The 24,470-nt window shown below is 39.6% G+C and overlaps 5 protein-coding genes across 12 annotated transcripts; 3 read left to right on the top strand and 2 right to left on the bottom strand.

Annotated features, from left to right (window-relative positions):
* The first annotated feature begins 96 nt into the window (after positions 1-96).
* heix (UbiA prenyltransferase domain-containing heix) lies at positions 97-3,676 on the top strand. 2 transcript variants are annotated; one of them, XM_031993311.2, is made up of 3 exons: positions 97-237; positions 623-1,145; positions 1,579-3,676. In XM_031993311.2, exon 3 carries the CDS (start codon positions 1,592-1,594, stop codon positions 2,588-2,590), a length of 999 nt encoding a protein of 332 aa, XP_031849171.1. In that variant the 5' UTR covers positions 97-237; positions 623-1,145; positions 1,579-1,591; the 3' UTR covers positions 2,591-3,676. The 2 variants fall into 2 exon arrangements, with proteins under 2 accessions (XP_031849171.1, XP_031849172.1); XM_031993312.2 differs by lacking the exon at positions 97-237 and having other exon boundaries at positions 629-1,141.
* Positions 3,677-3,812: 136 nt separating this feature from the next.
* On the top strand, positions 3,813-6,100 carry LOC116434701 (uncharacterized). The gene is made up of 4 exons (XM_031993313.2): positions 3,813-4,177; positions 4,394-4,520; positions 4,609-4,753; positions 4,839-6,100. Exons 1-4 carry the CDS (start codon positions 4,070-4,072, stop codon positions 5,047-5,049), a joined length of 591 nt encoding a protein of 196 aa, XP_031849173.1. The 5' UTR covers positions 3,813-4,069; the 3' UTR covers positions 5,050-6,100.
* Positions 5,882-12,207, bottom strand: Ube4B (Ubiquitination factor E4B). 4 transcript variants are annotated; one of them, XM_076367018.1, is made up of 8 exons: positions 12,061-12,207; positions 10,975-11,265; positions 10,499-10,903; positions 9,061-10,424; positions 8,830-8,977; positions 8,064-8,750; positions 7,510-7,831; positions 5,882-6,014 (listed from the first exon to the last, which is right to left on the bottom strand). In XM_076367018.1, the coding sequence occupies exons 1-8, from the start codon at positions 12,082-12,084 to the stop codon at positions 5,914-5,916; spliced, it is 3,342 nt and encodes a 1,113-aa protein (XP_076223133.1). In that variant the 5' UTR covers positions 12,085-12,207; the 3' UTR covers positions 5,882-5,913. The 4 variants fall into 4 exon arrangements, with proteins under 4 accessions (XP_076223133.1, XP_076223135.1, XP_076223134.1 ...); XM_076367020.1 differs by lacking the exon at positions 12,061-12,207 and adding an exon at positions 11,872-12,050; XM_076367019.1 differs by lacking the exon at positions 12,061-12,207 and adding an exon at positions 11,622-11,865.
* A 1,419-nt stretch (positions 12,208-13,626) lies between these two features.
* LOC116434703 (cytidine deaminase) lies at positions 13,627-14,516 on the top strand. Its single transcript, XM_031993315.2, has 2 exons — positions 13,627-13,777; positions 14,104-14,516. The coding sequence occupies exons 1-2, from the start codon at positions 13,741-13,743 to the stop codon at positions 14,514-14,516; spliced, it is 450 nt and encodes a 149-aa protein (XP_031849175.1). The 5' UTR covers positions 13,627-13,740.
* Tor (serine/threonine-protein kinase Tor) lies at positions 13,644-23,753 on the bottom strand. 4 transcript variants are annotated; one of them, XM_031993301.2, is made up of 8 exons: positions 23,218-23,753; positions 23,011-23,163; positions 16,649-22,938; positions 16,438-16,580; positions 16,218-16,358; positions 15,529-16,153; positions 15,240-15,420; positions 13,644-15,157 (listed from the first exon to the last, which is right to left on the bottom strand). In XM_031993301.2, the coding sequence occupies exons 3-8, from the start codon at positions 22,869-22,871 to the stop codon at positions 15,142-15,144; spliced, it is 7,329 nt and encodes a 2,442-aa protein (XP_031849161.1). In that variant the 5' UTR covers positions 22,872-22,938; positions 23,011-23,163; positions 23,218-23,753; the 3' UTR covers positions 13,644-15,141. The 4 variants fall into 4 exon arrangements, with proteins under 4 accessions (XP_031849161.1, XP_031849163.1, XP_031849162.1 ...); XM_031993303.2 differs by having other exon boundaries at positions 23,236-23,753; XM_031993302.2 differs by having other exon boundaries at positions 23,320-23,753.
* Positions 23,754-24,470: the final 717 nt, after the last annotated feature.

Below are 24,470 nucleotides of genomic sequence, written 5' to 3'. Positions count from 1 at the left end.
ATGTTCGTAACCCAAGTCGGACTATCTTACCGACCTGGACAATCAAATGCGGCAATCGTTGAAGATGTAATTATTCATGCTATGTAGTATAAAATATATTTAGTCGTACGTTTCGCACAGAGCATACACGGCACATGGTTTCTAGTAAATCTTTAAACTGGAAAATCAGACCAGAGGGCATAGACTCGAGTCTGCGATGCCAGTTGGCGTAACTCGAACGTTTCACCGTAGGTGGCGGTATGTACTTTGTTTACCATCGTTATGTATTATAAAATTAAGTATGAATTTAAAACGCGACAACTAACGCGATCACCAGCGTAGAACGTCGAATTAAAAGAGATTCGTGATTCTGGTTCGAGCGATTTAGGACGATTGAAGCGAATTTTTTCAGCGTAGTTTGTACGTCCGATTTCTCAAAATAGTTTGTATGCCATTAAATGTTACACCATAAGAGGCGAACAACTGCATTTTCACTTATGTTCAGTCCGATTGAAATTTTCTTTCTCTTGGCATGTTGAGAAGACTTGTACCAAATGCTCGTTCCAATTTCGAGAATTCAATATTACGAATTATTAGATGCCCACAGTCGTACGCGATTGTGAATTTGTGAAAAATTTTCCAGAATTACTCGTCGTTCGATAAAAACTTTGATCGTAATCGTTGCGATCGACTAAATATTTCACTGATACGATTGTTACTTCTCCCTTCGTAATTCACCGAGAAATTTGAAAACAAATGGAATTCGCTTGTACACGGAGGGCCAAGAGGATATTCGAAAAAGTAATAACCGAAGTAAAACCGTTAAATGCGTGCCGTATAATCTTCCCAAGCAACAGAGTACAACAGAGCCTGGGAAAATGGCTAATAAATTAGAAATGATCGAGTGTCCTTTGAGAAAGTGAAGACTGCCAATGGTGTTATTAACCTCACGGAAAAGGAAGGAAATATTTCAGAGAGCGCCACGTGCAAATTAATGAAACACGTCACCGTTACATTTAACGTATACAAGAAGAACACCCGAAATTCTTTTTCGAACGCGAAGTTTAAATGTTAACTATGTGAACATTCTTTCTTCGAACAAATCAAGAAGTTTCCATAATGATCGAAATCCTAACCTGACTTTCTCTATTTTGAACAAGTGGTAGGTAAGTAGATTCTCGACCGAAGCGTATTTACATTATGATTAAAAACTTTTTAAATCGTCCGTCTAATCGCATTAACTTTCATACGTTAATGTATTTAAAGAAAGAACATCTGTCAATTAAAATGGTATTTCAAGTCTCTCGAATAAATGTACTAATTTTATTAATTTTTAAATATATTTACATTGTCATTTTCATTCTATGTAATTTTATTCTTAACCGATGTATCAAATACGCGTTGTATTCCATTGTGATAGAAGAAAGGTCGCTAGAAAACCATTCTTTTCTATTATATAAGCCTAGATTTACGTACACCGTAATATAAAAAGCTCGTCCGGTATTCAGTTTGTATATCGTGTACAGTTTATAATGTAAATTCACTGTGGCCAACAGATTAGAAGACTAGAAGATAATAAACTATGTATTTTATTTATAGCACAGTGTGAAATATGATGTCCAATGGTATTCGGATTTCTACCAAGGAAATTGGAGGAAGATCAATGTCGCTTAATACAACGTGTTCACCCAAACCGTCATCGACACTGAACTCTCCATTGATGAAGTTATCTTCCTACTTTCTAGCTGTACGACCATGGTCGTTAAGCGCTTCGTTAATGCCAACGCTTCTTGGATCTGTGCTCGCGTATCGATTGATAGGGTTGACAAATTTTAGTTGGATATCTTTTGTTCTTACTTTGTATACAGTGTTTTGCGTACATGGAGCTGGTAATGTAGTGAATACTTTTTTCGATTACATAAAAGGGGTGGACAGTCGAAAAAGCGACGATAGAATATTAGTGGATCAAATTTTATCGAAAGATGAATTAGTTTCATTGGGTGCATTATTGTATGCAATAGGATGTTTGGGTTTCGTTTTATTAACTATTATATCACCTGCAAAAATGGAGCATCTAGCTCTTGTATACTTTGGTGGTTTATCTTTCTCATTTCTTTATACGGGAGGTATAGGATTCAAGTACATTGCGTTAGGCGATGTTCTCATCTTAGTTATATTTGGCCCAATTTCTGTTCTTTTCGCGTTCATGGCTCAGACTGGTTACTTCGAATTAGGGACAATATACTATGCTATACCTCTTGCATTAAACACAGAGGCCATTTTACATAGTAATAACACTCGAGATCTGGAGAGCGACAAAAAGGCAGGAATAGTAACACTAGCCATATTAATAGGTCACACTGTATCTCATGTTTTATATGCTTTTTTATTATTCACACCGTACGTAACTTTCGTGGTGCTTGCACTAAGATATTCGGTTTGGTTTCTTCTACCAGTCGTTACTCTACCAACTGCCTTTAAGATAGAAAAACAATTTCGAAGTCCTCACATGATTCAGAGTGTGCCTAAACAAACAGCTAAATTAAATATGTTTTTGGGCATTTTGTATGTTGTTGCATGTTTACTTGTGGATCCTCTTCCTTACGTGTAATATAAATATATCTTGTGTCAATGTTTGACAGAAAGTTTTTATAGTTCAATCAATTCTATAGGCAGCTGATAAACCAATCCACTGCATACTTTCAAATAAAATTCTCTTGCTATTAAATTGATTGTTACGGATCATCTAATATGCGACTGTGAGACTGTTCAAATTTACTTTTTATAATCTATAATTTATTTATCTGTCTGGTGTAAACATTGTTATTGTACATTACAGAATTTGTTTCTCATTTAGTGTATCATACAATCAAGTTTTCCTAATATAATACACATTTAGATACAACTTTTCAGCGACGCGATGATCCTTCATATGTACAAAGTGCCTGCATTATTTAGAATCTGAATTTGTACTTGTATTTCTTTGATATGTCTAATAAGCATAATATTTTTGCACCTAACATTAGGTGTAAACAAATGTGAATTTTAAACGTATACTTATTTAAATATGTTTACATATAATTTATCTCATTGTTTAGAATTTTAAGTAGCATTACTCATACGAAACTGTATGCATATCCTAAAATGTTTTGTAATTTTGAAAACATAATACAACTTGAACACTGAAGTTTTTACATTTTATAGATTGATAAATTTACAAAATAAGACAATAAGTTTCGATGCCGTACTATTAATCGTGCAGTGGAGTACTGCTTCGTCGTTCTATAATGCAGATGAGAAACGATGCTGTGACTGTTAGAAGAAGTTATTGATTTAGCTCTGTCTATAATAGTCAACTTGTACCATGTACCATGTTTTCTAAAAATACACTATGCAATTACATTAAAGGATAATTATACAAAAATAGTAAACAAGAGGTGATGAGAATCAATGTTCGTGTTTTATTTATTATGTATAAAAAGATGTATTTTATTTGTAAATGCAAAATCACTTGAATTAAAATATTCGTAACACGACAGAAGTAATCTATGTAAAATGTAATGTAATTATTTATGTTTAAATGCAGATACTTAATTAATATCGATCACTTTTATCGCAGACTTATAGAGTATTTAGTCTCGATAAAAAAACCAAGAATGGAAAAGGAGAAATAAGTTTTATAGTAATCATTTAATAAATGACTTTTCTATCAATGCAGATTTTCATTTTTTTTCTTTCTTTTATTTACCATATGACATATAATATTTTCATTGTTTAATATTTCAAAGCTAAATACGATCAACAAAGGGAAGTAAGTAGCTTACAACCTTATTGTAGAATGGTCAACGTGAAATTCGTCGATTCAAACTGCTATCGATAAATATTAGAAAGTCGATAGTTATCGATTCATTGAAAATTTCGATTCTCGAAGTTACAATTACTCTTTGTAAACGAAACATGTTTAAAAATTGGCGCCATCGTAAAATTGATCAAAGAGAACATTGAATGTGTATTTTGGTTAGATTTTGTAGTAATTGCAGTTACCGAATATTTACAGTCTAATAGTTTGGACAAAGTCCGAGGCATCAAAATGTACAGCAATTCTCGATTGATTGATCCAGTCGTAATATGTCCTTATAATAAGAATCATCTAATTGCAAAATCTCGCCTTCAGAAACACATTGTCAAATGCGAAAAGGTAAGTTTGCAAATCTATTTTCTTGAACGAATGTTCATGGCAATTAAATTATATATTTCATGCGTGTATAGTAGGTACATTTTTGATTAACTTACTCAATGATCGCACTGAGATATCCATCAGATGATAAAAAGAAAAAAGTTACAATTCAGTTTATAATTACAAGGATACAAATATTTGTGTAAATAAATTTAAAAGACATTTGGATTGTTGTAGCAATATCCTGAACATTATAAAATTATGTGTCCTTATAATGCAACTCATCGTTTGTTTAAAAGTGAATTGGAGGAACACATAATGACCTGTTCTGCTCGCAAAGTATTAGAATCTGAGATGTATTCAGGTTTCTGTTCACTTTTATTTTTCTTATATGTAGTTTCGCGTGTTCGATCAATTAACCAATTAACAGAATGAAATATTTCATTTTATAGAATTAAAGAAACATGGGTATACGCAATTTCCAATGCCATCGGAGATTTCAAGTACAGTAGATTGTACAGAAAATTGGGATCTGGATAGAGATAATGTAACAGACGATGAAAATAGTTTGAGTAATAATATTACTCCCTCGCAAGTGTAAGTAAACTTTAAGAATTTACCTTTTGTATTGTAAACTTGTTTTCTAAATGTACGTCTTGATTACTTCATTACATAATTTCAGTATAAACATAAACATTAGCGAACAAAAGGTTTTGCGAGCTCCTCGTGGTTTTTCCGAGGCTATGTTAAGAGAACCGGACGAAGAATCAGCAGTCGAAGACTTTGAGTCGGTAACAAGTTCAATGGGAATCGGAAGAGGCAAAATTATTAGAGAAAAACATTGGATGAAGTTTGTTGGATTGGGTAGAGGAAGTCCACTAAATACAGATTAGGTTCTATAGCAGACTATAATGATTATCTGATCAGTTCTTCACATGAACATAATAAGTAAAAAACGAAATATAAATCTGTTTATATTACTATAAAAATAGTAAAAGAACGAAATGTATAATTTCAATAGTACATATTTTATATCATTTACAAGTAGTACGAAGTTGATTATTACTATTATTACTATTATTACATGTATTAACGCTAGGTATTAGTTACTTAAGTTTATTTGATTGAAAAACATTCATTTTCGTACATCTTTTAATTTCCGTAATTTACATTAATCATAATATCTACAAACATGGTTTATTTAAGAACTAGCTTTCAAAAAGTTCATAGTTTCTTCGATAATACATTAAATGTTGTTAGTAATAGATATGAGAAAAAACTAAATAAAATTATTTACAAATGCGGGATACTGCAGTGACTGTTTTATTTTTTAATACTTAATCGTAATTTGTATTAGATGTTTCATAATTTATCACTTCCTGTGACAAAGAAACATTATTATTATTATTATATAACGAATTTTGCAGCCAAGTGTTTGATTTCTTTCTATAATTATAGCGCGTAAAATGAAAATACAACAGATACAGTCTATGGTTTCTATTGGCAAATAATTTAAATTCACGAATGACGCGAATTTAGAGATTTAAAATGAAAACGGATTTGTAGCAACGCGATACGATAATAATATTTAACGTTAATGAATGAAAAATTCGTTTCAATACCTCTGTGTTACTTTAACTTACAATCTTAATTTTACACTACTGATATTCATGCGCAATTCCTCATCATACAACGTGAAATATTTGTTTCTTTTCATATTTACAACTACAATGAAATACATTCTAATGTCTTAAAAGTTATAGTTGTAGTTGATGCTGTTTAATGACAAATCTATGGGATGACGATGCTTGAAAATTGAAGTTGAACATAAAATCATAATTTTGTAAATGCAATTTTACTGAAAAAAAGAGAAAAGAAGACAAAGAAAATAATAATAATAATAATAATAATAATAATAATAATAATAATAATAATAATGATGATGATGATGATAATAATAATAATAAAAGAACAAAAGCAGTTAAGATTTCGTTATAAAAACAATGCAAATTTAACGAATATAAATATGTTTGTGAAAATGTTTTTGTCAACGTTACATTCTTCGAATTCTCGGAATGTATACAATTGTTGTTTTACAAATAAAATATTTCCTTATAATTCGTGAAATAGCACGATCTTTGAAACAAACGGGCACCGAAATGAATAATATAAAAAAGAAACGTATCAGATCCACAAAGGAGTTATTAGAAAAGATCACTTTTACAGAACAAAAAATACTTCGTTAATGGATGGAACAGTTCCGAATGACATATTATTATATACATTGATGCATATGCGTATCTTTAATCATGAAATTTATTGAACGAATATGCATGATACATTTACCATGTACATGTTTAGAAATAAAAATTTGTGATTACTGCGAATTAACTTCCTTACTCCTCTAAGACTGATTTTATAGAAACCCGGCACGCAGAAATTTTGCATCAAACAATATTGCCTGTTGTGCTGGTATCGAGTTCCGAGCATGATCCGAGAGAAATGTTAATTAATTCCTAATTCTATGCTGATTAACTTAATGTCTTGTCAAAAATTGAACGCGGGATATGCTTTTTAATTTTGTCCTCTTTACTCGCAGGCACGTGCACCGATACGAACGCGAACAGTGCTAAATTTTATGAATCAGATTTTAATTTCTCTGGGGTTGGGGGATGAGCCGACCCAAGTCTCGATCGACTATTATTTACAAATTCGTTTACATTATTTGTTGGAGTAGCGATTGATGGTAGTTGTTACCTAGCTGCAGTCTGTTTAACTTTTCTTTTTTTTTTAATGTATAAAAACCGTAAATTTATCGAGCGCAATTATTTGCACAGTAGCGAGATCATTGCACTATATTCATTTACCACACGAGAATAATTCATTCATAGGCTGGCGGGATGTACCGTGTAGTAACAACATCAGCTAATATCGTGATGTCTTTATGAAGCGGACGCCACGATCGAATCACAATTTATATATTTGTCGACTTTTTCTTTTGTTGTTTCCATGTAGATATCCTTTCTTTTAACTCGGGCACTAAAAATATTGGAAATGAAATTTTTCTAGGCAAGGATTAATATGATTAACAAGAGCATGAAAAAATGTAGCTGGTTTATAATAAAGTAAAGAATGTCTCAAGTTGTTTACGTACAACACGCATCGTCCGTTAATAAGGAGTAACTAAAAGTAAATGAAATAAAATGGGATAAAATAGAATAGAATAGAATAGAATAGAATAGAATAGAATAGAATGAAATGATATGATATGATATGATATGATATGAAACGAAACGAAACGAAACGAAACGAAACGAAACGAAATACTTTGTAACAAAATCTTCTGTACTTACTCGGCATTAGCATATCTTCGCTGAGAGGTTGTCTACTGAATGGATCTGTAGCACTGTTGAGAAGGTGTCTGATAATGACCGCTTTATCCATCACGATACCAGACGGCAGTTTAACAGGTTCTTCCATAAGAGTATCCATGAGTGGATCTCGAAATTCCTCGGGCGCATCGCCATAATCCTCGTCCCTGGCACGATTATCTCTAGCGATCACTGCAGCGCGTTCCGCGAGCGCTATAAATCTCTCGATTTCTGTGGTGGTTTTAATAACGGATCTCTGCAATCTGTTCGCCGCGTCCGTGAACAATTCTTTGCAAAACGAGCGCTGTAAGTGCAAGCGGTTATTGAAATAAAACTGTCGCGTTGTTTATTACAGAAGTCTACGATCAGGACACGAACAGTATTCGGTTGTGATGGTTGGCGCAAACCTCGACGGTACTTAAACGATAGCAACCGATATAATTTCGTGGCTCGTTTATAATGAACGTGTCCCTCGCGTCGCGCTATTGTAGACTCCTGTTATCGATATACACTCGAACACGGTACAATAAACTTACTTCGTCGCTAGCCAAGGCAGCTGCAAAATTGTCGCAGTCGAGGTGCAAATATATATCGACCAACTGGCTAAGCAGAGCTCTCGGTTCCCATCCGTACTTCTGTGGTTTTCGTACCTTCAAGTTCTTGCACTTCGGGCCGCACAGTTGCTGCAGGTTGAAGTTCAACATGGCACATAATCTTCCGACCAACTCCGGCCGTAGAAACGGCTCCGTAATGTTCACCGTCAAATAATGAAACATAGCCACCGTCTCTTTGGCCAGAGTCAAATAGGATCTTGCTTGTCTCTCGTCTGCCGTCAATTGTCTCATCCGCGAATGTTGCTGTTCGGGCGACAGAGCTGCCCATGCTTTCAGATCGGACATCAGTTCTTGGATCTCGTGTATACGCTTCAACGACTCCAGGCTTTCGTCCAACAGAAACGTGGTGTCGTTCATCAACATGTTAATGAATTTGACGAATTGCTTGCCGTTATTGCTCTCGTTAATGATCGACTCCCTGTGCACCGGACTGTCCCACATGGACTTTAATATTAAGCTAATATGATAACGAATCGAGAATTTGTCGTAAAACTCGGAACTAGAACCAGTCGTCTCCACGTCGGTATAAAACTTCATGAGGTACGATGCCAATAGCGTTTTCGATATGGGATGCGCCATAACTTGATCGTGCAACGATTCGGTTCGCCCCTAAAATAACAAATGATTTCTCATCGATTACCATTATAAGGTATAAGATAATACATTACTATAGACGGATCAAAGTTACCTGAATACTGGGATTTATCACAAACAGTACTTCGATAATTTTTGCTATTAAATACGGATTCCGTATACAGTGTGGAGTACATACTACGACAAGTAACCATGTAATGAGCGAATTGTCCATGTTATTCGTTATCACGCCAGGACTAAATCTAGAACGGATAGATCAGATGACAAGGTAATCGCGCACGGAACGTACGCAGTTTCGATCGGGTATTGTCAACGTGATACTTACTGAAGGGTAAACAATAAAAATTCCGCGATATCTTCGACGTACCATTCCGGCAGGGCAGTGAACTTTTGTGGAACCTCTTGTGGTAAAGGAAGGTCGGGAAGGGGGTTTCCGGGTGTAGTTTCAGTCAATATACTTAACAGAACTTCCGCTACGGAAATATAAAAATGCAAGCACCTCCTCAATAAGACAGGGTCGATCAGTCCAGCGTCGGTGCACGATTTCGATTTACCAAGCTGTTTTAATTGTTCTTTGTAACGTTTTATTAATTCTTTATTACGCGCCGCAAAAAATGTGTCTTTCCATTGTGGCTCAGTTGCCTGTAGGTCGTCTAGCATTTTCTGCACATCACGCAAAGTCCTTAATTTTCTCTGATACTTCTGCAACGCTGGTAGCAACGCTATGTGATGACAGTGTAGAGTGATAAACCAACATTGCGTCGGAAACTTAGGCTCGGCCCACCTGTGCGTCCTCTCCAAGTGTTTCACCCATTCGGCCGCTTCTTGGGATGAAAGCTTCAGCCTTGTGTCATTCTTTATTTCGACGAAACTCGACGGGTGAAACGGATACAGAGTATCCACGGTGTCTAATTTGATTTTCACGGAGAGCATTTGCAACACCGACAGTAAATTCAGCATGAATCCATCGCCGGCAAGGGAGAACTCCTCCGTTTGTATCTGAGCACGCTTCTCGTTGTAAAGCAACAACGTCGCTAAATACGCCAACGTGATGTCGCGGCAGTTACTGTTCGCGAGAATCGCGTGCAGCATTTTATGCAGCGACGTTCTGGTGCTCTCCAATTCTTGCTGCAACGTCAAGTTCATGGACTTGTCGGCGAACGGGTTGCCACTGAAGAACTTTTCAGCTACGTTCGGCTGGTCTTCGGCGAAAACGGACACCGACAAGAATGGTCCGAGGAAAGACGTTATGGTGATTTCTCTGCCAGGTGCCGAGGTCATGATGTCTGGCAAGAATTGGACCTGACGAGTGATTAGACGGCAAATTGGACGCACATTGCTAGTCGGGCCGCAACGGATTTCTATTAATTCTTCCAAAGCCTCTATCGGCCTTCGATGCGCGTTTCCCACCAAACTAGCTTGCATAGACAGATACAAGCCTTGCAACAACGGTGTAAAAATTTTATTAAACACTATTCGATTCGTGTGTGTCCTTGCCACAAGTTCGTGTAAATAGCCTCGAGGTAGACTCTGCGACAGCACTGGACATAAAAGAAGCGTCACAGATAAAGGATGTGTTGTTGAAGATTGAGAAATGCCCACTAGGCCTTGTAGCACCAAAGTGGAGTATTGAACACACTGTGCTCTCAGAACAGCTAGTACGTCGGAGAGTGGCGGGATACTGGATTTCTGTTCAAAACACGAAAGCAGCGTTACACCTCGGCGAATCAGTGTAGGCGCTTATATAACAAAAACTATTGTACCTTTGGGTGATTTCGTTCCTCGACAGCGACTCTTGAATAACAATCTAATAAATAAGTGAGACTCTTAGGCTGAAACGGATTACAACAAATATCACAACGACAAAGTGTCGCGACTGGGCTTAATAAAGGACTCGTTTGACTGTTGGGGCTATCTTCCCTATCCGAAGAGATCTTCGCATTAATTTCCTTCAGAGGATCTTCTCCTCGCGTGAACATACACAAAATCTCCATCAGTGCCTGATTGATAATCTCTGTGGCGTCGACGAGTTTCTGCATGGATATTTGCGATGCCGTTTGCGGAAGGAATATGGTGCCCTCTGCCGGTTCTTTCCACGATATGCACAACACCCGAGAAACAACAGAATGTATTTGTTCTATAGTCACCTCTGTGCTGGAACTGGTAGTCTAAACGAGAGAGATCAAAATCACGTATCCATCGTTACAGTTCCAGTTGTAAAATTATAGAAAATGCTTACACGAGATCTCGATTTTGTGTCTCTTCTGTCCGATTCCTCCACTTCCATATTCTCAATCCCGGAATCCACGTCTACTCCCGAAACAGACTGTTTATCGTTATTTTCTTCCACTTCCATCGCTACCTCTGCATTCTGAAACTGTTGCTGATTCGATGGAGATATCATCTGTCCTGTAAATGCCTTCGATGGACCCGGCGTGCTCGGCGAAATAGGGTCGGCATTGTGATTAGAGGTGGTTGCCGAACATATGTTGTCCAAACCAACTAAACGGGCCATTCGCCTTCTCCTCATCTACAATCGAAGAACAGATGATACAACGAACGCGACTGCGTGACAGAGGGACATTCGTGGATAAAGAGAAAAGAAGGAAAGCAGAGGAAAAGGGAGATGAAAGAAGAAGGGACAGAAGAAGGAAAAGAAAAGAAAGAAAACCACACACCGTCGTTAATCGTGGACAAATTTTGTAATATTCAAAGTAACGGATATTATATAACAAATATATAGAGCGAGCAAAGCACTCTGTTCGAACAAAACAATATCCAGCGAAATTTCTAACAAAGACAAAGGCTGCAAAGAGCGACACGAAGGGTGGCTAACGGTACAGAAATCTTCCTTGGAAAATCAAAGGACATCGTTTCCAAACTCACATCCATACGATAACTGCAAGATGGTTCGGCACATTTGAAAATGATAAAACAGAAAATTCTGTTGCAGCCGAGCGGCTGTTCGCTCCGGTTAATAACAAAGAAAGAAAACAGTTTCCGCGCGATACTAACGTTGCGAGCGAAAAATCCGCGATAATTCGTTATCGTTACATAATTACTTTAAGAACGACGCCTCGATAAAACAACTGTTAATTTACGGTTAAATTCGTTGTCGTCGTCAAACGAAACGTACTTTTTTTTCTCTCTTTTATTTCTCATCGTGTCATCGTTCCCCCTCGACCGAGCGCTGGAGGACACATATCGCAGCGGGCTTTAACAACGACAGAGTGAAAGGGAGAACCGAAATCGAGGAACCCAGCGAACAATGACAACAAAACTCATTATCGAACAATGATTGAGAACGGTGTTGGTTGGTACTCACTTCCTCCTGGCTGAGCTCGCTCATGGCGATTTTCTTGTTTTCCTTTTCGATCCTTCTAACCTCCGACACCGCGCGTAAATCGTGCCCTTTTATCGCGCCGTGGCAGTCCAATGGGAAAAAAAAGGAAAAAAACGGTACTCGCCGTTTTCCGGAGAATACTGGACGAGATATGTCAAAAATTTGGACAGTCACTCCACATCTGTTTGCGTTTGGACGTGAAAGTAGCGATTCCACGCTGTTCTACGGACAATCGCTGCCAGGCTGCGTCGATTCTTCAAAACAGCTGAGCAACTGAAGCCGCAACGCACCCTCGCATCGATAACGGTAACTACGTCGCTATAAACTCACGCTAACGTGCGGTTGGATTCGATCGGAAGCTGCTTCGGAGCTATCCTGTAATTCGTTGAAACGATTCGACACGTTGGTATTCCGATGATCGGAGACAATAGGAAGATTGTCCAGCGAAACATCGATTCGCTTGTCGTCTAACCCGTGGAGAGGAGAAGCGCGTACCTGGCATCCGGTTCACGGCGTGTTGCAATTGTTAACCTCATTTGCGGCGCTCGCCGAGTCTCGCTTATTCGTGCAAACAACTAATTTTGTACGAAGCCTAGAAAAGGTGTCGTCTCGCCGTCGAACACCCGAACGTTTATTATTCTCCGATCTGGCAAGTGACCGCGAGCTGCATTACCGAACGATAGAGTTCAAGATCGTCCGAGTTTTGCAATGAAAAGTGGGACACGCTTTTCTAAATCGTTTACTCTTGTAAATCACTTGGTTGCGCAACGCTGTCGTGTCTCGATGCACGGACTCGATTGAACGAATCGCGGGCGTTTATCCTTCGACGCAACTATCGTCCGCGTGGTCGCTTCGTATTCTTGGACAGTGCTGATCGTTGAGCGCTCGCAAGGGAAGGATCCCAAAGGAAATTCCGATAAACATAAAAGAGAAGAAAAAGAATCCTAGGACTTTTGCGTAGAAATCACGCAGCTAGCTTACTCCGCCATTGGAATTTCGAGGAATCGTGTTAACCGTCATGGTATGTCAAAGAGGTATAAAAGTTCAAATGTTTGTATCTTTTGAATTATCGAATATCTACACCTAATTTTCCATACATAGTTAGAGATCCACATACCACGTCGTCTCAGAAATATTTATCGAAATCAATCAAGCCTTGGGATTCTTCCCTTGTTAGTAGTGTAACGAATATCTTTGTCTTAGGTATCCGGAACACGATGCAAAATGTCGAGTAAGCTGTTCTAAGGTCCGGATTTGCTGAATCATTATCGAAGACGTGCAAACACTCGAAGCGATTCTTCGCCGATCATTCAGCGTTACTCCGTTATTCGATTTCTTTCCGACAACCAATCGAGATTGTCATGCAAGCTTTTTAATGTCGAGAAATAAAGTATCATAATCTGATTTGACGAGAAAAATGCTGTACAATTCACCCTGTTCATCACATATCAACGTCCTGGGAAAAATCTAATGTTTATCGCGTACACGACGCAAGAGGTTAGATTAGATTAGATTAGAGGTTAGATTAGAAACACAATATTTTCCGTGATTCATCGGTGTAGCACTTTGATCTTGTCGTTTATATAATCGTGTTATCAAACTGATACATCAGTTTGTCAAGTTATCCGAGGAATACGGTTCTATCACGATTTAAAACAAAGGATGGGCACTGAAGAAATTATCGATTTCACAGCCCTAGGTAAAATTTGTCCTACAACCTTTGTGTGTACCCTAATCGACCGACTGTCGTTAACAGTTGTCTGCCTTTCGTAACAAGAACTTTCATTTGTTTCGAACGTTCTCACGAAATAACTGTTGCATGATATTTTCTGTCAAAGTGAAACTACTCCCCCTCCTTTCCAGCTCTCACTTTTCTTTCTTATATATATATATATATATATATTATATATATGATTATATATATATATATATATATATATATAGTAATTGTTACAGTGCAAGTGCCTGGGATCGAATCACAAATGTAAATGGTACAATTGTTAATAAATGTTTCATATGTTTTAGGAGCGGACATTCAGCTTCTAATAAAAGAGAGCATTGTAGTCCGTGAACATTCTTACTCACCTTACAGTAAATTTAAAGTTGGAGCTGCAGTTCTGTGCGACGACGGAACTATTTTCACAGGATGCAACGTCGAGAACGCGAGCTATCCTGTCGGGACATGTGCTGAAAGAGCAGCTATCGTAAAAGCAGTATCTGAGGGAAAGAGGAAGTTCAAGGCATTAACGGTGGTAGCTGACATGGGAAACAATAGTAGTTTCGTCACGCCGTGTGGTTTTTGCAGACAAGCTATGATAGAATTTGGTGATATACCAATTTATTTGTCAAGTCCTGACATGAAAAATGTACTAAAAACTACAACGCGCATTCTATTGCCCCGTGCCTTTGGTTTAAATAATGTAAATATATTACAATGAATTTGAGCTAAACTCAGGAACCAAACTTTATATATCATTTGCTAAAACAGTATTTATATCGTTTGAGCCAACATTCCATCGACTTGTATTAGGAGGTTGTTGTCCTCGATATTACAACTATCTAATTTATAATATTGCGTCTAAATGAATATTTATTATATTTTATTATACTCTATTCGAACAACCGAATGTTGGTTTCTGTACAAATTTCAAGGAGTACAAAGTTTTAAGAAACGGTGTATTGTTACTGTATCGAATGATCTTATTTTCTTAAATAGTTTCTTTGATGCTTACATTGAAAAAATGATAATCTATAAATGTAATCGATTATCATGCAATTTCTAAGGTACATCATTTTCTAATATACATTATACTTGGTAAGCAGAAGTAACATGAATAGTATATACAATTGATGTAGCAATACAGTTGATATATACATGTGCAATAGTATTTGCATATTGTGATTTTGGTTATGATTATTTCTTAATAATAGAAATGCAAAGACAGGAACGATACTGCGTATAATACACATCTAATATCTTGATGGATATTTATGCTACATGTGAACCCTAGAGTAGTTACCCTCTTACGTAGAACTCGTTAGTGGACACGTATAGCACTATGTTTACCAAAATGGGCACCTGTAATCAAACATAACCATAGCAGAGAATTATATAAATAAATTTAATTTCCGATTGTCGAAAATTAATAAGAATTCATTACCATCCAATATAACACTGGCATAAATTCTCATTATTGGTGGCTTGTTGAATTAAAAGATCGACTTGACGCTGTACGCTCAACGTTTCTTCGTGAGAAAAGTCTCGGCCTGTTAATTTGTCTCTGACTCTAGTTATGATCGCAAGGGCTTTCTTGTTCAGTGCTTCTGGTTGATTGGTGTCACCTGTTTGGAAATGTTCATTTTTATTTCTATTTCGTTTAAACGTTTGCTTCGTTATATCTTTGTAATGGCATCTTTCGTTCCACGACTAAAGGAAACTTTGAAACTTACCACCATTCTCAATGCTGCATGGCACTCCTTTCTTTGGCAACGTGGCAGTAAGAGAATCCAATGTATCGCCGTGTTCTTGATTACTGCTGGCACTCATCCCTTGAGCGTCGGATCGTTTGCTCTTTGGTGTAGCATTGTCCATTAATCTCCAATTCAAAAGAGGATCGTAGACGAAAGCCTCCAACACCGCCATTAAACTGTCTTTGTTTCGATGTAACACCGACATTACCGATTCGCAAGTCCTTCTGTACGTCCCTTCGATTCCGGTTACTTCCATCGCGTTGATCAGCATTCGAGTCAACCTGAACGGTATCTTCTCTGGGAATTTCTCGCGTGTCATGGCAACTTCGAAGCAATCCCCAAAGTCGATGTGTAGTATTTTTCCACTGAGACGATCCAGCATCAGATTCGACGGGTGCCGATCCCCCAGACCGAGAATATATCCCACCATGGACATTACAGCGAGGGAACGCGTGTAATTTGTCCGTCGGTCGAACCATACTTCGCTCGACGGCGATTTCAACCAAAGAAGACGCGATAAATCATCGCCATGAGTATGCTCCAGTGCATGCTCGAATACTTCAACTTTCTGCATAAGCATAAGATGATCGTAACCTGGAGCCATCTGAAAATTAGATGATACGATCGAGTTGCGTGTAAGAAATTCCACATCGATCAAATACACTTACCCTTAACATTATTTTGTGTTCTATGTTGAGTAATATCTTTTTCTTTTCCCTGTAGTCCCTGATCAGCGTGTGCAACGTATCGCAATGCGGTACCCAACCGATAAGACCACTGTTCGTCGATAATGGAATTACAGCGTATCTCTGAAAATAGAATCTGTTTGTTGGAATATGTCGCGAACGAAACGACTATTTTCAATGATAAATTCTTTGTTTCATTCACTTGAATGGTAAGATTTCTTCTGAATGTGTCCGGATCGTGCAGCAGAAGGGTATTGACTAGACCAAACAATTGCATAACGCGTTCATCCTGCCTAAGATCCTCGTGCCCTTTCAAGAGGAACATGTAATCCTTACCATTGCTACCTACGGGAGCATCCGAAAATTCAGAATCACAGTTTCAACCCGAAACTAGGTACAGAACGAACATTTACCTTTTATACATAATTTCCGTGGTCGTTGTTTGCTCGTTATCACTTGCATAGAGCTATGTATACTCGCTATTCTGACTACTGGTTGTCCAGGACTGTAACTTCCCGGTACGGCTAATTCTAAATCCCTGCAAAGGAGTAACTTTGGACTGACGTATTGAAGCTCCAGACTAGTCAACTGCGGCAATTGTCTCGATATTCTTCTGAAAACGTGGTAATAGAGATCCCAGGCTTGATTCAAATCTCGGACATTGCGCGATGCTTTGTATTTGTGACACCATTCCTGCGCTTCCATTAGATCTCTGCCGTAAGCTTGATTGAAAGACGTCTCCTTCAATGTCTGTGGCCCCCTTTCCAGCATCGCGTGCAAAGGCTCCAACGTATCGAACATTCCTCTGACGTTTCTCTCCCCGAAGTACAGCCTGCTGGCTTCCTCTAAGCCCTCGTGCCATAATTCGTGCCAAAGGATCGCCACTCTTATCAGCTCGTCGCTGGCCATCATTGCTTGTTGCACCAGGGTCGGGCTATGCTCGCACATACTTTTCAAGATCTTGTTCGCGGCAGTTTTCCGAGCGTGACTAGCACTTTTCGATGCTACCGTCAGCGGATAAACTAACGCTTGAGGATGCGCTTTCCCGATATCTATTAAAAGGTGATGTATACAACGTCCAACCAGGGCTCTGGGCGTATCTATTCTCGCTATGAGTTGAGGGATCACTTGTAACCAAGTATTAATTTCGATCAATCTGATCCCTTCCACGATAGCTTCGTACACCTCTGGCCACTGGCCGTAGTCGAACCACAGTGTCAGCAACCTAAGAGTGTCTTGCAACGAATTGCCGTGAGAGAGATTAATCGATCTGAAAAATCCTTCTACAGCCGGCACAGTGAACTTGGATATGTACTGTGAACTGGAGAGATTGCCGCGCGTCCCATTGCCCGGTGTACTCTCCGTGTTCGAATCACCTTGCTGATGCTTGTAGAACAGTACAGTCTCAAAATTGGTATAGGCGAACGCGTGCCATGCTTTGTACCAGGTTGGATCGTGTTCGGTAGCCGCGGCATAGTAAGATAGTACAGCCGGTATAGAATGTTCATTGATGCCCTCCAAAGCTTCCAACCATTCGCCAAGTTTCAGATAACATCTGGCAAGTAACCTCTTTCTCATCTCTTGTTGCTTCTCGTCTTCCTGATTTACCACGGTTAAGGTTGTCTGCTGTCGAGACGTCTGCACGAACTTCTGAAGTTGACCGTACGCTTCCTCCCGCTTATTGGCAACCCACATATGCTTGCAGTAAGCGAAAGTCACCTGAGGATACGTTGTCGGCAATGGCTGGTCAGGAGTCAACGACGGATCTGTTCCGAGCAACATGACCAAAGTCTTATGACACAGCATCAGGCTGCCGCTCTTTCTACAGAGGCTTGCGTATTTCAACCAAGTGTACATATCGTCCTGAGGTGAAACCACCAATGTGTGAACCTGTATTATTTTCTGCCAGTCTTCGACTATTCTTTGCCCACCTTGGAGTCTCTCCCACCACATAGACTTGATGGTTAATCTTCTCTCTGGGACCAGCTTAAATTGTATCACCTCCTCCAATTCCGCAAGTTTCTGAACCTCTACCATAGCATTGTAAGCTCTCTGGTAACTTTCGCCTGCCATGGCGGTCAATTCCGTGTCCAGCAAGTCTCTGGCACTGTCGATAAGCTGATGAGCGACATTGTACTGTTCATCGTGAATCGCTAAAACAGCTCTATAGAAGGCACCGTCCTGAGTATCTTTCGGTATCAACGAAACGTACTTCTCCATACTTTCCCATTGACTTAATCCCCATGCCGCAGCCGCTGCCATTCTAGCCATTCTCTGTTTCATTTCGTCGTTTTGATTCGACCAGTACTTGGTGGCGACGTCGTGCAACTGTCCCCACTCCCCGAGAGCTTCCAAACAACGCATCTCGCCCAAAGTGGATTCAACGTCCGCCGGATCTCCTTCCAATCTCTCTCTGTACAGCTGCAACGCTTTGTCCCAATTATGCAGCTTCTCGTACCAACGTACTTGCACCTTCAGGTCTTGCTGATTATTCTGATTCATCACGTACTCGAGAAGCCCTTCCGCGGCTTCTTTCTGCTGAAGTTTGTTATTAATGGAAATCAAAGACTCGAACACGTTGCTGTTTCTACTTTTATGGAACTCGTCTTCCTTGTAGTGCAAAGCTTTCGCGTAAGCCCTACAATGCATTGCTCGTTCCCCTAGGATCTTATTGTCCAACGGTAAGGGCCCCTTGTCGCAGTGTTCCATAAACTCTGCTAGGTTCAGAATCGTTTGCGTAATCTCCGGTAGATCCGGAACCATCAACGCTTGCTGTAAAGTCTGTATAAGCTCGGACCTGTACGTTTCGTCCAATTCCGTCCAGCAAGAAACGAATGCCGCGTTAAATAGATCCCTGGGTAATTGAGAATAGGTCTGCGCGAGCGCCCAGCAAGATCTTAACGCCGGAGACGGTGATTCCTTGAGCAAGCCGATCGATAAGCTCCTCAACCATTCGAGCCAGTCGTCCTTTGAAACTCTTCTCGTCGCCGTCCAAGCTTTCTGGAGGTTCGAAGCTGACACGTGTAATCTTTTTATGGTGGTCGTGTCCGACGACGTTAGGGACAAATCACGGTTTTTATTTCTCGAATGACGATGTCTCATCAACAGAAAATCTTCGCCATCGGTCACGGTGGTTTCCGTTAAAATCTTGTCGATCAGAACATCGTAACGCGAATTAATAATCTTGTGTTTCGTCATAATTTTCTGCACCAAGGGTATGAAGATCTGATACTTCTTCCCCAACTGAATCACCAGCGCGCATAACGTATCCATCGCTGTGACTCGTTGTTCCGGGCATTGATCGAGAGTTCGTACCAAAGGGTGTACAATTCTGGACGCAAAGTCCGTAAAGTCCAGTGTGTCTGCCAAGTGGTCGATCGTTTCTAGGGCTACCTTGTTCACGGTCGTTGGACACTCGGTTGTATGAAACAACTTGACTATCGGCGGTAACACCAAATGTAGGTAGTTGTCTAAATTATTTCCAAATTTCTGGAGCGCTTGAAGAAGCTTCACCGTAACGGATCTATCCTTGCTGGTGTCGTGCGTCAGTACTCTTAATATTTGCGGCATTAGTTGCGGCAAATAAATCTTGAATTCTGCGCCTAACGCAACCGCGATGTGCTCGACCAAAAGTATCAGCGTACTTTGCAGCGGACTGTTCACGGTCCAGAACTCTTTGATCAGATTGAATATATCGTCCAAATAGTTTCGAATGTGTTGCTTCACGATGGCGATTAGAATGGCTAATTGTTGGAACAGGTACTCGCGAAAGTTAACATCAGCCGTTCTAACAACGTTCAGGAAGCTGGGCATCACCTGAGAGATGTACGGCACGCACTTGATCCCTAAACTCTTAAATATGAACGTCACCGCTTGCACCACCATGGTGTGGTGTTGCGATAACGTTGGATCACGAATAATCCTCATGAGCGTTGCTATGGCGATCGCTGGATAGTACTCTTCCAAAGTAGACGAAGACATGTTCACCAACATCTCGCTGGTAGTCAAGTCTTGTGTGTTTTCGGTTTCGCTCTTGGTATCAGCCATAGAAGTGAGCGTGTCCAGTTGAGAGTCTATTTGGCCAAGGTTCATTTTATGCTTGTACGGGTCTAAAGCACCCAACAATCCGAGCACTCTTATGGTTTCCCTCCTGATGATAGGTTGCTGCTCGGTTTTCAAGAAGTTTATCAGTACGTCCAACAACGAGGGATACTGCATGTACGGTTTCACAACATGCCCCGTACTTCCAACCAACTGGCCCAGAACCCATAACGCGACTCCCCTTTTTTCTGGAGAACTGGCGTCCACCAGCATTTCGAGCAGTATAGATAACAGTTCCGGCATCCATTGTTGCATTTCAGCACCGTTAACTTCCGCCAAGTCACCGATAGCACGTAGTATCGCTAAAATCACCCCAGGGTTCGATTCAGGCTCCTTCAGCTTCGGAACGAGAACTTTCAAAATGGGCTCCATGTATGGCCGTATAAGTCTTGGCGCGCTAACGACCAAGTGATCTAGCATACGAGCGGCCTGCTCCTTGTTGCGACCCATACCAGAATGCTCCAACTCCGTTAAGAATTGTATAAGTGTTTTACGTAAAGAGGGCATTACGTAAGCTGGATTCATGGTACTCAGTCTTCCAATCGTGCGAATCGCCAGTTCTCTGATCTCGAACATCTCGTCGTTCATCGCGATGAATAATGCAGACAGATTTTCTGCTTGTGCCAGATGAATGTCGAAAGAATCGTCCAGAGAGGCAAGAACCCACATTCGCACGTCGGAATCGGTGTCTGTGATACCTACAACCAACAATTTCCCAAGAACGGTAGAGACAGTATTCGTTACTGTAGGTCCCGGTTGGTTTAACGCCAGTCTTAATAACCTTGAACACGTTCTCACAGCTTCCAATCGCACTTCTGCTTGTTCGAAGGTAAGGAAATGTTCCGCGCATCGTCGCACAAACTGTAGAAGCGGGTTTCCATCGAAATTAAATGTCCCAAGAGTCTTCAATGCTAATACCGTGGACGGAATATCCACTTCCGTCGGTGCTGCGGAAATGGGACTGGTCGTGGTCCATGGCGCGCCAGGATGCCTCAACGGTTTCTGCATTAGGACCTGAGATAACATTCTTAACAGCCCTTGAGATATGTCAGGTTTTAACGATGGAACGCTGTGAGCTAATTCTCGGAGAGAAATCGTAAGAATCGAGCTTAATCCGGTTGTTAACATGGATTCCAGTAAATCTCTCACATCCGCGGCTATCACTTGTTTCACGGCATGTCCAAGCAGTGTTATACACACAAATACTGCAGGCTCCAAAGATGTACCGCGTTTCTTGGCAGACGTTTCTTTAGACGGCAATAAATTCTTAATCACTTCCATAATTTTAGAGAGATACGGATTTATCGAATCTTCCACCGCGACTGCTATAAATCCAATTGTCGTAAACGCGGCGTACCTATCCTTTTCTCTGCTGCGCAATGTCATCAACAGGTACGATAATGATTCCTTTAAATGATCTTTTGTAAATTTCTCTTTATTGAATGCAGCGAGTCTTGGCAACAACATCATCAGAGCATGTTGAATGTGTGGATTTCTAGACATTCTTTGACTCATTACATCATTATAAATATCGTCCAATCTCTCTTGCATCAAACAACGGCAAACTGCGGATTCATGAGCCGGGTACAACGTTTGTTGGGAATTGGCTGAATTTTGAGAAGAACTGGACCATTTGGATACTATAGTTGTTTTCAACCGTGGCATCAATGACAGTATATCGTTTTCGTTTTGTTGCGTGGAACAGTTTAATCGTTCCATTAAACCTTCGTAATTTCTTTCCCATTGAACATTACTGCACCTAAGTAACTCGTTTAATATCAACAACGAACCGTGTACTCTGTCATCCTTGTTTACTCCCCTTTCTCTGGTATACATTTCCTCGAATCCTGCTACTATTTCATCGTAGCATTGTTTGTACCACTGCGATTTGTGCATCTGTTTCGCCGTTTCCCTCTGCGCGGTAACAACCAAAGCGGCACGCAATGCTTCTACAGCACCTTCCCTTATCACAGGTTTTGGATCACGTATAGCGTTAAATATAAGTTCGAAAAATGGAGTCACTTGTTGAAAAAAATATGTCGGCATAGATACAGCTAGTTCTCTTAAAACAAGAACAGCAGCATGTCTTTTACCTTCGTGTCTATCTCCACCCAGCCATTCGAAGGCACGTTTCACTTCAAATTCTACATACTCTGCCGTATAGGTACCTGAAACTAACGCTAACTTCCCGACAGTTTTAGCAGCCAGTTCCATAACACCCACATCGTTCGAAGGTAACAGATTTCTTAAATAATTTGCAAACCTTATAGTTCTCGTGTTAATGTTTCCTACGTCTGCACCGATAAGGCAAACTATGGCCAATATACCTCCTTTCTTCTCGTTCACATCCGATCCAGATACCATTTCGAATATATGGTGGTTAAATTCATCCATAAACGCTGTAATTTCTTCCTGCGATGCTTCTCGCAATTCCGTTTTAACGTAGAGACACAAGTCTCTCGCTGCTTTGTTACGTGCTTCTTCATTTCTGGATTTAAGTCTTTGAACAAATTGTTGTACAAGCATACACGACATTGTTGAAATTTTCTTGCGATACGAATTCTACGGATTTATCGATATTGCGATCTTATTGCGATGATATCTGTGAAAAGCAACGTTTTCGAGAATAGAGTGAGGTTAAAGGAGAACTTTACCAACGCTAAATGTTACATACTTATTTGACAGCACACGAATTTTCCACCATAGTCAAATCTTTTTCCAATTATCATTCCTGCTTCAGCTATTTTGCAGAGGAAAATTTCAATACGTCTTCAACTACATTATTATGCAGCCACGTCTGTCACACGGATCCTTCATGTTTTGATACCTTCAAAATGAGTAAAGGTCAAGTTCTATTCAATTTCATGTGTCATATACACACATCGATATCTGAATTAACTTGGTAACATTAACTCCGAAGACTCTTAATAAGTGCAGAAAAACTACGGTTTGTTCTCTGAAGGAACTATTTTGAGTTTATAACCTCGATACTGCGTGGTTCGTGCGCTTTGAGAAGCTTCTCCCATTCTTCCCGAGTGGATGCTTGTTGACACTATCCGCTACGCTCACGGTCGAAATAGTTGATCGCCCAGTTTGACAACCGAAAATTTCCTGATAGACCGAATATAGCATATCCAATTGTTCGATAAAGTTTAAAATTTTCTGAGAACTTACAAAAAATAAACGAATATTTATTTCATTTCAAATTCTACAAATCGATTCGTAACAATGTGCGAGTACATATCTGCATAAAAGTTACAACCTATTCTCATTGAAACGAAAAGCTTTTTTCTTTAATATTACAATATTCAACGGTTTGTAATCGACACCACTGTGTCAATCAACAATTATGCGTTTCGATGTTTTTTTTAGTTAATATTTCATTTTAACGGAGAAAAGTTGTAAGATAATATGAAATGGAAAATATTCGTAGCGCTATCTATGCCAAAATACCCAAACTACTATCAAAGCTAATAATTTACACCTACCGCCTCGAACGACACTATGAACTGTTTCAATTCGATACGTACGGAAAACTAAGAAACATTGAAAATGCAGAAACGACGATCATTAATGTACGACATTAGGTCAGAGAAATCTTAAGGTAGAAAACGTTCAATCGAAAGTTTTGCATTCTCCTTTTTACGTTCTATTACATTTAATATGGTTTACTGTATTTATCACTTGGCCAATTTTAACCATTTTGTTCGATACAGTTTCCCTATTCGCCGTATAAGTTCTCTAGACGCAGAGAGCAAAGGAAAACCTCTGATCTTTTACACAGTCGGTAATTCAGAACACGCGGCGACATCGAGTTCCATGAGGTTGCAATGTCTATCTTACACCTCGTCTGTGGTTTCTTGTAGAGCAAGGGTGTCTCCGAGTGTGCCCGTGGACACTCTGGTGACACTCCCCTCGCGACAAGTTACCCTGTCCGTATCTACTTTCGCCTATTTCTATCGAACACTACATAGAACAGCTTCTTGCGCAGAGACAGGGGAGGAACGTTGTTTTCGAGTTATTAGCGTGAGGGGAGTAAGTTACTACTTATGTAGACACCTCTGGTCTAGAGGATCAGATGGATGGTTTTTTGATCGCATTTTTACCGCTTGTCAATATAACATCGAAAATTAG

The sequence above is a fragment of the Nomia melanderi genome, chromosome 4, assembly GCF_051020985.1.
Source record: "Nomia melanderi isolate GNS246 chromosome 4, iyNomMela1, whole genome shotgun sequence".
NCBI classification, from domain to species: domain Eukaryota; kingdom Metazoa; phylum Arthropoda; class Insecta; order Hymenoptera; family Halictidae; genus Nomia; species Nomia melanderi.
Note: the sequence above shows the minus strand (reverse complement) of the source record. Positions and strands in the feature narration are given on the sequence as shown.

Bases quoted from the DNA above. Each gene is read 5' to 3' on its own strand.
- LOC116434701 (XM_031993313.2), top strand. From the start codon at position 4,070: ATGTACAGCAATTCTCGATTGATTGATCCAGTCGTAATATGTCCTTAT. The intron at 4,178-4,393 runs GTAAGTTTGCAA...GGATTGTTGTAG, and splicing joins ACATTGTCAAATGCGAAAAG to CAATATCCTGAACATTATAA. The intron at 4,754-4,838 runs GTAAGTAAACTT...ACATAATTTCAG, and splicing joins AATATTACTCCCTCGCAAGT to TATAAACATAAACATTAGCG.
- LOC116434703 (XM_031993315.2), top strand. From the start codon at position 13,741: ATGGGCACTGAAGAAATTATCGATTTCACAGCCCTAG. The intron at 13,778-14,103 runs GTAAAATTTGTC...CATATGTTTTAG, and splicing joins TATCGATTTCACAGCCCTAG to GAGCGGACATTCAGCTTCTA.
- Tor (XM_031993298.2), bottom strand. From the start codon at position 22,871: ATGTCGTGTATGCTTGTACAACAATTTGTTCAAAGACTTAAATCCAGA. The intron at 16,581-16,648 runs GTAAATGTTCGT...ATGCTCCCGTAG, and splicing joins ACGGAAATTATGTATAAAAG to GTAGCAATGGTAAGGATTAC. The intron at 15,421-15,528 runs GTAAGTTTCAAA...ATTTCCAAACAG, and splicing joins ATGCAGCATTGAGAATGGTG to GTGACACCAATCAACCAGAA.
- heix (XM_031993311.2), top strand. From the start codon at position 1,592: ATGATGTCCAATGGTATTCGGATTTCTACCAAGGAAATTGGAGGAAGA.
- Ube4B (XM_076367018.1), bottom strand. From the start codon at position 12,084: ATGAGCGAGCTCAGCCAGGAGGAA. The intron at 7,832-8,063 runs GTAAGTTTATTG...TTGCACTTACAG, and splicing joins CTGCCTTGGCTAGCGACGAA to CGCTCGTTTTGCAAAGAATT. The intron at 6,015-7,509 runs GTAAGTACAGAA...TCTTTTTTTCAG, and splicing joins CGAAGATATGCTAATGCCGA to TAAAATTGCATTTACAAAAT.